Genomic DNA, 17344 nt, shown 5'->3' on the forward strand with positions numbered 1-17344 from the left:
AATTTTTCTGGAATCTACCTAGAATGTAGTATGAAAGGGTTTTTTTTGTTTGTTTTTTTGATAGTAAAGAATGCTATTTTCTTTTTTTTTAGAACCAAAATTTCAGCACTTGATGGTCATTACTGAAATAAAAAATAATAAAAACTTTACATGGCAAAAACTATGTAAAATTGATATTAAATCATTAGTGATGTATTGGATTTCAAACTTTATTGATTAGTTGTTTTTTTCACTAAATCAAAGTTCTTTCCCAGAAAATTCGATCCTAAGAATACTAAATAAGGTCAACTTGGGGAAAAAACAATTAACATTATATTTATATATATAAGTAAAGAGAGAGATTCTCTTCATTTGGTTAATTTATTTTACTTCATTTACATGTCCGGATTTCCTTCTTTCTCATCTTTGCCAAGCTTCCCTGAAAATCCTAGCTAAAATGCTACTTTCTTAAAGAAAAAAAATTTTGGACACTTTTAAAATTAATTTGTTACCTATTTACACTTTATGCAGTATATAGCTTTTTTTGTAGATAGTTCTTGTCAAATTAGGAGTGTTTTGAGGGCAAGAACATCTTTTTGCCTTTGTGTGTATCCTCAGTACATAGTATGGTGCCAGGAATTTAGTAGTACTTAAGAAACATTTTTTGGCTTTACTTATTAAATGACTATTATATCTAGAGTTATTATACTGAGCAGTGGAGGACACACAAAGTTTAGATAAGTTATAATCCTTGTGCTAGGGTATCTTATAGTCTTATAGGGGTGTTCATAATAATATTTGACAGGTACATTGCAGAGATGCCAAACAAAATACTTGTCAGGTCTTGGGGGAAGATCACAAAAAAAACCAACTATGTCACTTGTTGAAGGTGTTGTGTAAAAAGTAGCATTCAGGGGTAGCTATGTGTCACAGTGGATAGAGCACTAGCCCTGAAGTCAGGAGGACCTGAATTCAAATGATCTGATTTTTCTTGTGTATCATGATAAGTGTGGAAATATGTATAGAAACATTGCACATGTTTAACATATATTGGATTATTTGCTATCTAGGGGGAGGGTGGAGGAAGGAAAGGAAAAAATCTAGAACATAAGGCTTTGCAAGGGTAAATGTTAAAAATTATCTATGCATATGTTTTGAAAATAAAAGCTTAATACTTCTTAGCTGAGTGACCCTGGGCAACTCACTTAAACCCAAATGCCTCAGCTCAGGGGGAAAAAAAATAGCATTGAATTGGACTTTTTAAAAAATGGGTTAGATGGATGCCCATCAGTTGGAGAATGGCTGAATAAGTTATGGTATATGGATGTTATGGAATATTATTCTTCTGTAAGAAACAGTAAGCAGGATGGTTTCAGAGAGACCTGGAGAGACTTACATGAACTGATTCTAAGTGAAATGAGCAGAACCAGGAGATCATTGTACATAGCAGGAAGAACATTATGTGGTGATTCATTCAAAAATAAAAAGCTTTAATGGAAAAAAATTAGGTTGGAATTCAGGTCAATAAGAGAAGAGACATTTCAGGTTGAGAATAACAAGGAACCCTTTTTGTCATAGGCAGGAAAGAACACTAGATCCTAGAAGCAGAATAAGTTAGCTTGAGGAAGTTTCTCAAATGTGTTTAAAAAAAAAAAATACAAAGCTGGAAAGTAAGATGAAAGCAGAAATCTGTCTTATGCAGAAGAAAAAGAAATTTTGAGAAAAAGGAAAAACTAGATTTTTACATAAAAAATATAATCCTACCTGTGTTATCAGCCTGTAAATAAGCATTAACAAGTCTATTGTACAAGTTATAAAGGATAAGGCAGTTCCTCTCAAGGAGCATGCATTCTTTTTTTTTTTATTTTTAATTGCTTTTTATTTACAAAACATGCATGGGTAATTTTTCAGCATTGATCCTTACAAAATCTGCTGTTCCAACTTTTACCCTCCTTCCCTCCCACCCCCTCTCCTAGATGGCAGGTAGTCCAGTTTAAATATGTTAAATCCAATATATGTATACATATTAATATAGTTATCTTGTTGCACAAGAAAATCTGATGTAGAAAGAAAGGAAAAAACCTGAGAAGGAAAACAAAAATGCAAGCAAACAACAGAAAGAGGGGAAATGCTATGCTGTGGGCTACACTCATTTCTCATAGTTCTTTTTCTGGATATAGCTGATTCTCTTCTTTATTGAACAATTGGAACTGGTTTGAGCCATCTCATTGTTGAAGAGAGCTACATCCATCAGAGTTAATCATAGTATAATCATGATGTTGCTGTGTGTGGTTCTGCTCATTTCACTCAGCTTCAATTCAGTCTCTCCAGGCCTCTCTGAAATCATCTTGCTGGTTATTTCTTATAGAACAATATATTCCATAACATATACCACAATTTATTCAGCCATTCTCCAATTGATGGGCATCCATTCAATTCCCAGTTCCTTCCACTACAAAAAGGGCTGCCACAAACATTTTTGCATATGTGGGTTCCTTTCCCTTCTTTAGGATCTCTTTGGGATATAAGCCCTGTAGTAACACTGCTGGGTCAAAGAGTATACAGAGTTTGGTAACTTTTTGAGCATAGTTCCAAATTGCTCTTCAGAATGGTTGGATTTGTTTACAATTGCACCAACAATGTATCCAATCTGAGAAGTGTATAGTAGTATCTCAAGAGTTGTCTTAATTTGCATTTTTATGATCAATAATGATTTGGAGCACCATTTCATATGACTAGAAAGTTTCAATTTCTTCATCTGAAAATTGTTCATATCTTTTCACTATTTATCAATTGGAGAATGGCTTGATTTCTTATAAATTTGAGTCAATTCTCTATATATTTTGGAAATGATCCCTTTATCAGAATCTTTGACTATAAAAGTATTTTCCCAGTTTATAAGGAGCATACATTCTAAGGGAAGAAAGAAATATAGTATTAACTGGTATCTACTGTGAGTGTAGCTCTTACCACTTCACTAAAGGAGAAGGCCTAATGATAGACTATGGGTCTAAGTATTAAAGTTTAACATTCTATGCTTGACTTGATGAATTTTATTTTATTTTTTAATTATTGAACATTTTTTTCTTCCCTCACTTTTTTTTTCCTAGAAAAATAAACAAAGACAAAGGGAAACTTGAATAACAAATAGTCAGGCAAAATAAATCCTCATGTTTGCTATATCTAAAAATGTCACAGATGTTTTTGTTTCCTCTCTGTCAGGAGGGGTAAATAGTATTCTTCATTAACAGTTCTCTGGAAATAGGGTTATTCTTTGCATTGATTAGAGTTCAGAAGTCTTTCAAAGTTGTTCATTCATACAGTATTTATAGTATAAATATTTATGGTTCTCATTTTACTCTGTATCAGTTCATAAATTTTTTCCTAAAATTATTCATTTTTTAACAGTGCAATTGTATTCTATTACATTTATATACCATTCCTCAGTTGATGAGATCCCCTCAGTTTCTATGTCTTTGATGCTACAAAAAGAGATGCTATTTTTTTCCTGCTTTTTCTTTTAGACGTAAAAGGTTGCTTGTGGGCATAGTTGAATAACTTTGTGGACATATCTCCATATTGCTTTCCAGAATGACCAGATCAGTTCACTGCTCCACCAAGATAAATGAGTTAACCTATGAGTTAAAGTGCTTTGCAATCCTGAAATCATTATATAAATTCTAGCTCTTCTGATTATTATATCAGTGTGCTTATTTTCTGCCAGCATTTGTAATTTTTTTCCCCCTTGGTTTGGGGCACTTTTGCATGTATGTATAGATAACTTTGGGCAGTTAGGTAGGTATACAGTAGATAAAACACTGGGCTTGAAATCAGAAAGATTCATCTTCATGTGCTCAAATCTGGCTTCAAACATTTACTAGCTATGTGACTTTGGACAAGTTCCCTCATTTGTAAAGTGGATTGGAAAAAGAAATAAATGACAAGCCCTTGCCAAGAAAATACCAAGAGTCACAACAACATATAGATAACTACATTTCTTGCTTAGAAAACTTCTGTTCATATCCTTGGACCATTTGTCAGAGAATGGCTTTCATTCTTAAAATTTTGAATCAGTGGAGAAACTAACTCCATTTTTTTCCCGTTTAACTATTTTCCAAACTTCATGAGTGATGAATTTTAGATAAGACATAGTGTAAAATCCCTTGTTAAAGATTCTTTCCCTTTTTTGGTTAATGCAAAGTGCTCTTGAATTCAGAGTATGATTAGTTGCTTATATCTGTAAATTTTTAAAGCCTTGGTGTGATAGAACATGGTCTTTGCAGATTCTATTGTGGGGTATTTCTAGTTCTTCTCTACTATCAAATAAATGTCCAAGAATAATGATCTCACAGTTGTAATGGCTTAAAATGAAGCAGATTTGTCTCAGTGGTTTTCTATCTCATCTGTGTTTAGTATTGCCTCTGAGGTATTAACATCTGCCTTTAATGCCCCAAGGTGGCCTAATGGCAGTATTAGTTTCTCAGACTAAATCAGCAAATAACAAATCTTACCAAACAAGAAGTCTCAGGGATAGCATATTGATGGATTATGTGTTTTTCAGTTAAAGTACTAACCTGGCTAGGTTAAGTTAAAAACTAATTATTATAGAGTTGGTTACCAAAGTGGTAATTTTTTTATTTGAATCTACTCACAGTGAAACAGTTTCTATCTTCTAAGGCTCATAACGAAATTTCAGTTTACATATGTGAAAAGATGAAAACACAAATCTGTGGTATATTGGAAGAAGTAATGTGTATAGAAACCTCACATTTGTATTGTTTTAACTTTTCATATGTAATAATGTAATATTACATGTGTAATATGTAATAATGCAAAGTTATATGTAAATAAAACATACTAATATGTATTAATCTAACAGTTTAAGATTGCAAGAAAAATTTCTGTTTGAGCATGTATATTACCGACTAACCATATTTTGTTATTAAAATAGGAACCAGAATTAGCTGATGATCATGAAGAAAAGAAGAAAGATTCCAAAAAATCCAAAACACACTTTCTTGAAAGGAGGTCAACAAGAACAAGGAAGTGCATAAGTTATAGGTACGAAATTTGTTTCCACAGTTACAAAACAGGGGGGAAAGGCTTTTATTTTTCTTTTCTTTTTTCTTTTAAACAAACCCGCATAGTGTCCCTGCAGAATGATCAGAGTTGCATTTATTAGCCTTCTCTAAAATAGTAGAGTGTTTGCTGTAAAGGACCTTGTATTTCACTTACTCCAACTCCTTCATTTTACACAAAGTTGAGGTTCTGGGAGATGTGTCTTGTTTTTGGTTAGTCTTCCTCATTGTGGCAGTATTCAGATAAAAGCTTTTTTTTTGCTGAGCTCAGGCTCCTTGCTCTTTCAAATGCAAGCCTTATCTTGGAAAAGCCATCATGACTCTTTGTAGTTAAGACCTAAGGGGCTGACTATTTTTGTAGAACATTCAATAGTGTTCTTTCTTGATTTTATTTCACATATTTCATCATTAATCAGGGGATGAGAATCACAGAATCTTAGCATTAAAACGCCAGTTAGTACAGCCCTCAATATGAATCCCTTGAATTTTATAGGGCCATGCTGAAAAGCAATTTGGAACTATCCCTCCAAAGTTACTAAACTGTGGGACCAGTTAATACCACTACAGGGTCTATATCTCAAAAATAAAAAAGGAAGAAGAAAAAGTGACCCCCTTCTTATTCTGTTTAGGACCTCTGATATGGTCCACTTCTTTTGGTGTGCATATCTAATTCTTAGTCTTTATTAACATGAAATTAAATTTTTTTCTGCAACTACTGCTCATCCAGGCCAAGCAGGAAAAGGCCTATGACATCATCTCATGAAGAAAACTGACTTATTTTCTTGAAGGATTTCTTCTCCAGACCCATCTTATTTTTCTTCAGTCGATCTTCCTGTTTTGCCACAAGGGACTGTGTCACAGTGGAAGAGACCCAAACTTCCTTCACTTTGCTTTTTAGCATTACCTGCTAAAAGCCCACACACATATATTTACCTATGTGTGTAACTTAGATTTCTTGATGAGGAATCCATGTTGGTTTTATGGAAATATTTTAAGAGAACTTCTTGTTTGTGATATTTATCTTCCCAAATTTGCTTCTGGTTCCATTAGAAATCTTTACTGCTTTAAGAGAACCCAAAGATTGAGAGAACATAATTCTTACTAAAATAGCTGGTCTACCTTGGGGTTATCCTCACTGGGGCTCAGCAAAGGAAAGGACCAAGGGTTTCATCTTTGTGTCTGCCATCTTTTGTCATCTTGGTGTGCTGCAAAGGAGCTATGGTCATGTGTTAGGGGACACAGGCCTCAATCCTAGCACTTTGCTTCTACCCTGGGGCTACATCCTAATGATCCCTCTGCTCCTCACTCACTTGTATCACTCAGTCAGATACTTATTGTCATCTCCTCTCTTATTTAGAAATTTAATACCTAGTATTGTTTCTTCCTGCCTCTCCCCTTCTCTCATATTGAGTAGGTAAGGTGCAAATAACTCAAGAGCTGGCTACGACATTCATTGCCCACAAACATTGTTTTCCTCACAGCCACCCTAAGTGCCTACTATATTCTTGGTACTATAAGTAATGGGGGCTCAAAAGAAAGGCATAAAGCAAGAGAACTAAGAATGTCCTCCTTACCTTCTTTATCTTCAAGATGCAGCTCAAGTAGAATCTCTGTGTAATTATTTTTGAGCCCCCTCAATTTCCTTTCCTCCCAAAATGCCTTGTATTTTTTTATATCTATTCTGCATATACTTCTATAATGTATTTGTTATTTGGAGAACTCAGTGGTACAGTAAGTGGAACACGAGGCCTGGAGTCCAGAAAATCCCTGTTCAAATCTGGTCTCAGACACATACAAGCTTTGTGACCCAGGTTAAGTTATTTGGCTTTTGTTTATCTCACTTGTCTGTAAAATGGAGATACTCACAGCTCTTACCTCTAATTGTTGAGAAGAGCAAACGAGACACATAGTAAATGCTATAGAAATATTATTTTTATTATCTTCTCTAATAGAAGGTAAATTCTTTGAATAAAAATTATTTTGTTTAAAAAAATAATTGCCTAACAGCCTGAAATATAGTAGACACTTCGTGAATATTTATTGTTAGATTTTTTTCTTTATCTTCACTGCAGTTTCATTTCCTTTCATCCTTCGTTACTGATATTTTTAGACAAAAGAGATAGAAGTAGAAGAAGAAAAACAATGCAAGAAAATGAATTATATGTAGCATTGTCCATGGATCCTGCCAGCATTGCAGAGAAATTGGAGGGAGCTGTCTTCTCATTTCTCTACTTTGGGGCCAAGTTTATTCTTGATAATTAGTCAACATTCATTTTCAGTTCTTTTATAGTTGTTAGGATTAAATTTAATCCTTATGTATATTTTTCCGGCCCTTCCTATATTACTTTGCTTAAGTTCATGTAATGTTATACATCACAATTAGGAGATCTCCCTTCTGTTTCCAGTTCTTTGCTACAAAAGAAAGTATTGTTACAAATAATGAATAATGTAATAATGAATATTACAAATAATGAATAGTGTATAATGAACCTTATTTTTGTCAGCAAACATTGGAAATATATGCTTAGTTCTGGAGCTCCTGGGTCAAGGGAGTCTGTATATTTTAGTCACTATTTCACAAAATTCCATAATACTTTCTAAATGGCTATGCTAATTTATAACTCCATGAGAAATGCAAGTGTTCCTATCTTTTTACCCCTTTCCTCTTCTCATCCCTTCCCTTAAGCTGCTCCTTCCCTCCTCCCCCCCATACACACACATATATATATATATATATATAGTACCCTCTGTAGACTTAACTTTTATCATCTTTTACAGTTTCCTGGGTGCCAAGTAAAACCTAGGGTTCCTTGTTTTGTGTTTTTTTTTTTTTTTTTTTAATTAACAACTTAGAGCGTTTTTTCATATGATTTTTGTCTGCAGTTCTTCTAAGAATTATTTGTTCCTTTTGTTATTCTTCTAGCGGGGAAAGGCTTTTGTTTTTGTGAATTTCTCTTTGTTGTCTATATATCTTAGATACCAAACTATTATCCAAGAAATTTGGTACACAGTTTTTTTCCCAGGTTATGACTTCTGTTATCCTAGGTGCATTAATTTTTCTTGTGCACAAAAAGTTTTCAATTTCAGGTAATCAAAATTATCTGCCTTATCCTTTATAATGATCACCTGGTAACCAAAATGATCTATCTTATCCTTTGTAATGCTCACCTTGTTTGGTTGAGAATTCATCTCCTCCTAGTTGTGAAAGATACATACTTTGTTTTCTAATTTAGCATGTATCTATTTTGAATTTATTATAGAATATCCTTTAGTATGTTCACCTGACCCCACTTCTTACCAGACTCCTTTATAATATATGTGATTAACAAAACAATTCTTAGAAGAATTGCAGACAAAAACCACATGAAAAAAATGTTCTAAGTTATTAATTAAAAAAAAACACAAAACAAGCAACCCTAGGTTTTACTTGGCACCTACTTAGCAAACTGGAAAAGATGATAAAAGTTAGGTCTCCAAAGGTTAGTGTGTATGTATGTGGGGGGGTGGGGAGCCAAGGCTTAAGGGAAGGGATGAGGAGGAGAGGAAGGGGGTGAAAAGATAGGAACACTTGCATTTCCTTTGAAAAAACTAACAAAATTTGTGACTCTTTAGCCAAACAGACTCAGTTCATCTTTCAATCAACAAGTATTTTTTTAGTTTTTTATTTTCCAGACACTATACATTCCTAGGTCCTGAATATAAAGAAATAATCCTTAATGATTCATGGAATAACTAAATGAGCTTACATTCTAACTGGAGCTGACACATATTTATAAAAATATGCACAGCATAAATACAAGATGAACTAATTAATATATGCATTTATACAGAATAGTTAACTAGAGAATAGCTTGAACTACAAATTATGGGCTTGAATGGAATCCCCAGGAGTTTCAAAAAAACAGGTTGAGGTTAAGGTGTAGAATTTAAAAGCTAAACAGAGTAATATATATATATTTTATTCCAACGATTATTAGTAAGGTAATAAGTGGTTGGGTTAGTAGTCTTCCTAGTCTATTAGGCTCACAACCTGGGTCATCCTGAATTCTCTACTATCTCACTCTGTATATCCAAGCTGTTGTCAAGACCTTTCGATTTTACTTTTACACCATCTCTAGAATACATCCCCTTCTCTCCTCTGACACTGTCATTCTGGTTTAGGCTCCATTCCCTCACTATTAGAAGACCTTGCAGTGAGTCAGCCTGCCCTACTCTCTGCTCCAATTCAATCTCTGTTCAATCACCAAAAGAATTATCATGGAGAATGGGTTCAACTAAGACTATCCCACCCTATTGAATAAACTCCAGCAGGTCCCTGTGAACTTTAGAAGCAAATGCCAAATGCTTTATTTGGAATTCAGAGGCCTTCATAATCTTCCTCTTTTCAAATTTAAGTTCCACCTACAATCCTATGTTTTACAGCAAGCTTTTCCCAACCTCTCTTAATTGTAGTAGCTTTCCTCTGTTAACCATTTACTATTTATCCTGTATCATAGCTTGATTTGTATATATAGTACCTCTCATTAAATTGTAGTGTGCAGCTAAGTAGTATAGTACAGAGTGCTGGATCTGGAGTCTGGAAGACTCAATTTTATGAATTCAGATATGATACTGTGTGACCCTTGGCAAGTCACTTAACCCTCTTTGCCTCAGTTTCCTCATCTGTAAAAATGAGATAAAGAAGTAAATGACAAACCGCTGCAGTTTTTTTGCCATGAAAACCCCAAATGGAGTCACCAGGAGCCTTTCTGATAGCACTGAAAATCAATTGAACAGTAGTAGATTAAGAGCTCCTTGAGGGAAGTGTCTGTCTTAGGCCTCTTTTTATATCTTAGTGCTATGTAGCATAAGATGTAGTTGGTGCTCAATAAGTGTTTATTGATTGATTACTTTAGATTACTATGTACTAAATACATAGTATTTAGGGTAAACTAGAGTAGGGAAACATTTGAGGCAAAAAGACCAGGTAATCTAGAACTATATAGTGAATTAAACTATATGAGTGAATTAAAAGGAAGACAAAGAATAGGGTGAAATCACAAAAAAACAGAAGAGATTTATTTTTTCATATATTTCTCCTAAATTACTATTGATAGGTTCCAACAAGACTGAAGAAGACATTTAAAAAAAGAGAGAGATTACTTCAGAAATATAAAATACTCTACTGACAACACTGAAAAGAAAAGAAAATAGAATGATCTATAATAATTTTTTTTAAAAAATTTTATAGCTTTTTATTTACAAGATATCTGCATGGGTAATTTTTCAGCATTGATAATTGCAAAACCTGTTGTTCCAATTTTCCCCCTTCTTCCCCCCCCACACTCCCCCAGATGGTAGGTAGACCAATACATGTTAAATATGATGAAGTATATATATAACAATTTTTTGAAAGTTAAAACAATTTCTTAGTGCTGATGGGATTTATAGAATTCTGTTAGTCTTTTAGCTAATGACTAATACCATTATTAATCTATTTTTCAAGTAAAAATCACTTGATTATCAGAAAAGCCTTTGACAAAAGTACACCATTCATTTAAGCTATAAACTGTACAAATTCTAATTTCTATGAAACCAAAAGCATGTATCATATGCAATAGGGATACTCTAAAACAGAGATTCTTAACATTTTTTTGGTGTCATAGATTCTTGGCATTATGGTAAAGACTTTGGGATTCCTTAGCATCATATTTTAAGTAAGAGGTTAGTTAAGACAAATATATAATTTTTTCCCATCCTGGTTCACAATCTTCTCAAATCTTTGAGCCCATTGGTAATCTGTGGGCCTCAGTTAAGAGCCTCTGTTTCTCAAGTTTTCCCAGTAAATACAGGATAAACCAAAGCTGCTCCCCCCTTTCTCTAGTTTATTTAATAAAGTTCTAGAAAAGCTAACAATAGCAGTAAGAAGAGAATAAAATTGAAGCCTTAAAGAAAGGAAAAGAAGAGATCACATTATTCCTATTTCCTGAAGCTATGGCTTGAATGAAATTTTAGGGATTCAGCAGAAAAGGTATTTGAGACAATAACTAAAGCAAAGTTGCTCAAAATAATCTGATAAAAAATTTTTAAAAATTATAAAATTGTATAATCCAAGAAGCAGTAGTAGCAATAAGCAATTCTTATTCAAAATAACTGCAGAATGTATAGGATAAATAGTTGGAAAGATATTATTCATTCTACTGTGCCTGTTTTATAATAAACATGACAATATTAGTTTTAATGCTACCAAAAAGGACAGTTTACGGGATGGAAAAAATAATAGTAAAATTCATTTGGAGAAAAAAATGTTTAATCCTTATTTGATTTGTGGTCACAATAGTATTTTGTTTTATCATACTTTCTATGATTATTTCCTACCCTGCCCTTCAGATGTTTTCACTTTCTACCTTACTTGGAAAACATAAGCCATACATTGTAAGCATCTTTCTAAATCCTGTTTCACACCTCAATTCCTTCTTCCTTCCTATCCTTACCTATCCTGTCCTCCTTTACTCTCATCTATTAGGAAGAGAAGATTTCTTCTCTTTGGTTACACTAGCTTCTGGAATTGTGTCCTCTACCCATCTAATTTCTTCTACTGCATATTCAGCTCCTTTCCTTTTTGTCATCCTCACTCTATCATCTGGATCTTCATTGGCTGCCAAAAAAAACCTCTGGTCTACCCTTGATTTCCTCCTTGTTTTCATAGATTTATACTTTGAAGGAACCTTAGAGGCAATGAAATCCAAACCTCAGATTTTATAAATCAGAAAACTCATACTTTTCAAGGTAAAGGGACTTTGCCTACATCTCGCAGGTTTTATAGTGGACTCATATGATGTAAAATGCCGCCCTGTGTAATGCTGTCATCCTGTCAGGGTATCACCCCGTGTCTTTTTTTACTAGGAGACTGTAGACAGAATCTTTTCTATTCAAAGCCCCATCTCATCCATCCCATTTTCACTGCTTAGCCCCTTACAGTTTGGATTCCAGGCTTAGTCCTTGCCTCTTTCAAGTGTCCCATCAGTGTCTTAAATCCTCAATACAATCTTCTTTTCTGAGTCTTCATTTTCTGTAATGTCTTTGACACTATCTGATAGCTTTTCCTCCTGGAGACTTACTTCCTTGACACTACACTTGATTCTTTGACCATTCTGATTTTCTCAGTCTCCTTTGCTGGAATATCTCTTGTCTTATTTATTTATTTAAATAGCTTTTTATTTACAAGATATATGCATGGGTAAACAGCATTGACAATCGCCAAACCTTTTGTTCCAATTTTTCCTCTATGTATACATGTCCAAACAGTTATTTGGCTGTGCAAAAAGAATCAGACTTTGAAATAGTATACAATTAGCTTGTGAAGGAAATCCAAAATGCAGGCAGACAAAAATAGAGGGATTGGAAATTCTATGTAGTACTTCATAGTCATCTCCCAGAGTTCTTTCGCTGGTTCAGTTCATCACTGCTCTATTGGAACTGATTTGGTTCATCTCATTGTTGGAGAGGACCACAGTTTCCAGTTTTTGGCCACTACAAAGAGGGCTGCCACAAACATTCTTGCACATATAGATCCCTGTTCTTCCTTTAAAATCTCTTTGGGATATAAGCCCAGTAGCACTGCTGGGTCAAAGGATATGCACAGTTTGATAGTTTTTTGAGCATAGTTCCAAATTGCTCTCCAGAATGGCTGGATTCTTTCACAACTCCACCAACAATGAATCAGTGTCCCAGTTTTCCCACATTCTTTGCAGCATTCCACATTATCTTTCCCTGTCATTCTAGCCAATCTGACAGGTGTGTAATGGTATCTCAGAGTTGTCTTAATTTGCATTTCTCTGATTAATAATGACTTGGAGCATCTTTTCATGTGGCTAAAAATAGTTTCAATTTCTTCATCTGATAATTGTCTGTTCATAACATTTATCAATTGGAGAACTGTTTGATTTCTTATAAATTAGAGTCAGTTCTGTATGTATTTTGGAAATGAGACCTTTATCAGAACCTTTGACTGTAAAAAGGGTTTCCCAGTTTATTGCTTCCCTTATAATCTCATCTGCATTAATTTTGTTTGTACAAAACCTTTTCAATTTTATATAATCAGAATTTTCTATTTTGTGATCAGTAATGATCCCTAGTTCTTCTTTGATCATAAATTCATTCCTCTATCACAGGTCTGAGAGGTAAACTGTCCTATGTTCCTCTAATTTATTTATAATCTCATTCTTTATGCCTAGGTCATGAACCCATTTTGACCTTATTTTTCTGTACGGTGTTAAGTATGAGTCAGTGCCTAGTTTCTGACATACTAATTTCCAATTTTCCCAGCAATTTTTTGTCAAACATTGAGTTCTTATCCCAAAAGCTGGGGTCTTTGGGTTTGTCAAACACTAGATTATTAAAATTATTGACTGTTTTGTCCTTTGAACCTAATTTATTCCACTGATCAACTTGTCTATTTCTTAGCCAATACCAAATGGGTTTGATAACCGCTGCTTTGTAATATAATTTTAGATCTGATACAGCTAGGCCACCTTCATTTGATTTTTTTTTTCTTCTCATTAATCCCCTTGAACTTTGTTGTTATTTTATTTTTTCTAGGTCATTAAAATAGCATCTTGTCTTATTGTTATGTTTGTGTTGCAGGGTCCCATTCTGAACCATCTCCTTTTTTACTGTATTTTTATTGGTGGTGATTTCATTTGTTTTCTTAGGTTAGAATACCATTCTTACGTAAATGACTCACACATATACATTATATGCATTAACAAAATAGCAAAAGTTTATATAGGGTTTTGTGAAGCACTTTACATATATTAACTCATTTTTTACTGTCATAACAGCCCTGAAAAGTCGGTACTATTATTATCTCTATTTTATGGGTGAGAAAACTAAAATAGAGGTTAAATAACTTTCTCAAGGTGATGTTAGTATCTGAGGCAGGATTTTTTTTTTTTAATTTAAGTTTTATTTTCAATTCTATATTCTCTGTAGAGAGTATTATAGGAGTTTAAACTCATGTCTTCTGGACTCCTAAAGCAGTGCCTTATCTTTTGTGCCACCTTGCTTTCTTTTCTACCCTTATCTGTCTCCAGAACTCTCCTACTCTACATTGCCACCAGCTACTGAAGTGTCAACTTTGATATCCCACAGGCTTCTCAAATTTGTTCTCCAACCTCTTATTATTTGTTTGCCATATCTTGATGTGACTCCCCACTATCCAGGCAGTTGCTAAAGCTTGTCAAGTTCATGTCCACAATCTCTCCCAATTCATGTCTTTGTCATCATTTGTGTCACAGTCTCCTACCTCCAGTCATATCTTCTCATCTCTGAGGTTCAATTTTTTTTGTCTAGCATGGAGACAAAATTTGCCCTACCACCTCATAGAGTTATAAGGAAAGTTTTGTGAACCTTCAACACTATGAAAATATGAGTTGTTATAACTGAAGCAACATACAGTCTTTGTTTCTTTGGAAGAGCACATTTGTGGGTCTTCATTTCTCATTGGCTTTTTCTTTTTAAAGTTCTCTTTATGCATTCTCCAACTGTAGATAGAGAACATATCATAAAGCATGCATAATAGAATGAAGGGGGGGAGTGCACAGTTGTGAATTGGATGGCTTGGTTTTTCTCTCAGTTGTAGTATTAACCAGATATGTAATATCAGGAAAGTTGCTTAACTGTATTTGGGCTAGGTTTTCACATCAGTAAAATGAGCCAGTTTTTTAAATTTGATTTCAAACCATAGACTTGTAGTAATTTAAATTATATCTGAGTTTTAATGTAAACATTATGTGATTGTTTTAGATTTGATGAATTTGATGAGGCAATTGATGAAGCAATTGAAGATGATATCAAAGAAGCTGATGGAGGGGGTATGTCTCTATTATTTTCACTCTGTCAAAAATATACTCCAAATATCCTGGAAAAGTATAATATGTTTAAATGTCATATATTGTTACCTGGGTACATAATATGAAGAGCAATTCTAGTTTCAAATTAAACATTCCTGGTGATTGTTAAAAGCATAAATCCAAACTTTAATTATTATAAGGGAGCTTTTGTTCTATGTCTGATTATAAATTCTGTATTTTCATTAGGAATATTAAAAGTATTTACCTTTGATCCCAAGTGGAAACCAAAGGAAATTTTTCACATGAGGCATCTTGATTTTAGAGTATTTATTTTCAGAAAAAATTTTTGGTGACTTTCAAACAATCTATATTTTTCATCTTGATTTAGTAATCAAGGCTCTCATAATCAGGGTTTCTTAAATTTTGTTACAGTAAAAAATTAGAGAGTAATATAAGTATACCTAATGAATGAAGAGACCAAGTTTTCCTTAGTCATAGTTCTTCATGATCTGACCATCTCAGGACAATTTCTGATTTTCTCTTAGTAATTTACAAAAACTAATATATCTGCTTCTAAGAGATACTATTATCCCATGAATACACAGTGTATGGATTCAGAGATACAAAACAACCCATACGGTATGATAAACCTATCCCCAAAGTAATATTGACATCTACATAGTGAATGGATGGTATGAATGTTCTTACTATGGAGCTAACCCAAATTTATTCAACAGTAACTTGGCTTCCCCAAGTAGAGGAAAGTAGCCAGACCAGTTTGCTAATATTAGAGTATTCCTGCTATTGCTTTTTATTGGTCACTTCCTTTAGAGGTAGTAGAGTCCATTGAGGAGTCCCGGCTACTATGAATATGAGCACTTTTATTTTTAACACAAGGTTCCCTTTAGAGATATAGAGTAAAGCCCATTGATGAGACCTGATTTATATCAATATAAGCACTTTTATTTTTAACACAGGGTCTTTGATTAAAGGTTTTTTGTTTCACTTTATTTAATAAAGTGAAAGATTCAGTTACTTTTTTTGACTATAATGATTTTTTGATGATTTTTTTGTTTGTTTTTGCTCAGGTAATTGGGGTTAAGTGACTTGCCCAGGGTTACACAGCTAGGAAGTGTTAAGTTTCTGTGGCCAGATTTGAATTCAGGTCTTCCTGACTTCAGAGCTGGTGCCCTATCCACTGCTCCACCTAGCAGCCCCTTGTTTGTTTGTTTTTTTACTTCTATCAGATAACCAGACATATGAACTAGAGGTGATATGGGCTTGTATTGTCCAGCTGGAATATAATGGTACTGTGTCTATTCATAGCAAAGCTCTCAGAAGATCTGTCCAAATACATTAACTGAAGGATAGCTGAGGTGAAAATGGCCTTGCCAAAGGAGTCTACAATTTTTTTTATTTTTTATTTTATTATTATTATTTTTTTTTTTTTAGCAAAACTTAGACTTAATTCAAATTGTTAGGAGTATTGCAAATTTACTAGCTGGGTTTTTTTTTTTTTTTTTTTTTTCCCCTCATTTTCAGGGACAGTATTGCCTAGTAAATTGAGAATTGGCCTAATTTCAGATCTCATCTCTGATGATCATTATTTCAGTGACCACTGCCAAATCTTTTAAATCTCTGCATGTTTCAGTTTTTTCATTTATGAAAAAGGATTATTATTACTTAGAGCACCTTTTGTAAGATTAATTTGTGGCCACCTCTTTAAAGCTTCACAAACTTGAAAATACCATCTGTTTGTGATTGTTATTAGTCCAGGTACAGGTTTGGCAAGCCTTCTCTGTCTGGCAATTCCAGAGATAGCTGCCAACAGTCACTCTTTAACATTCTTCTGACTTGTATTGTTACATAAATAATAGGTTTGAATCAATAGCTGAAGTTGTGAGAGCTGTTTATTGGTTAAAATTGGGAATGGAGGGAGCAAGGGAACTGAAAGTTGCAGAGGAAGGGTGAGGTGTTCTTAACATAAAAGATTAACTGTGAATGCTACATTTCTTCATTTTTCTCCTTTCATTGACATAGGAATTGGCAGGGGAAAAGATATTTCCACCATTACAGGTCACCGAGGGAAAGATATCTCAACCATTTTGGAAGAAGAAAGGAAAGAAAGCAAGCGGCCCCAGCGGGCAGCTGCTGCCCGACGAAAGAAACGGCGGCGGCTAAATGATCTTGATAGTGACAGCAATCTGGATGAAGAGGAGAGTGAGGATGAATTCAAGATTAGTGATGGGTGAGTTGGAAGTGGAGAGAAAAGGCCACTGATGCATACCAGAATGACCCAGGTAGAGATGCTTAGAAGCCTTGTAGGCCAGTTCCTACTTAACAGTGAATAGAGGGAGTGTGAATTTGAACGTCAAAAGAACTTTTCTTTGTACCTTGTAATAAAAATCAGTATTGAGTTAATTGCTTCCATTTTAAAACTTTAATCCCACTTTA

General features: G+C 34.0%; 1 protein-coding gene across 2 annotated transcripts in view; it reads left to right on the forward strand.

Moving 5' to 3' along the window:
- The window catches only part of RSF1 (remodeling and spacing factor 1), a 113037-nt gene that overhangs the window by 84201 nt on the left and 11492 nt on the right, over nucleotides 1-17344 (forward strand). For both annotated transcript variants that reach the window (XM_074303989.1, XM_074303990.1), the window contains 3 exons: nucleotides 4931-5040; nucleotides 14844-14911; nucleotides 16931-17138. In XM_074303989.1, coding sequence (XP_074160090.1) covers nucleotides 4931-5040; nucleotides 14844-14911; nucleotides 16931-17138 — 386 coding nt within the window. The remainder of the gene's footprint in view (nucleotides 1-4930; nucleotides 5041-14843; nucleotides 14912-16930; nucleotides 17139-17344) is intronic.

This window comes from Sminthopsis crassicaudata, chromosome 3 (assembly GCF_048593235.1).
Source record: "Sminthopsis crassicaudata isolate SCR6 chromosome 3, ASM4859323v1, whole genome shotgun sequence".
NCBI lineage: Eukaryota > Metazoa > Chordata > Mammalia > Dasyuromorphia > Dasyuridae > Sminthopsis > Sminthopsis crassicaudata.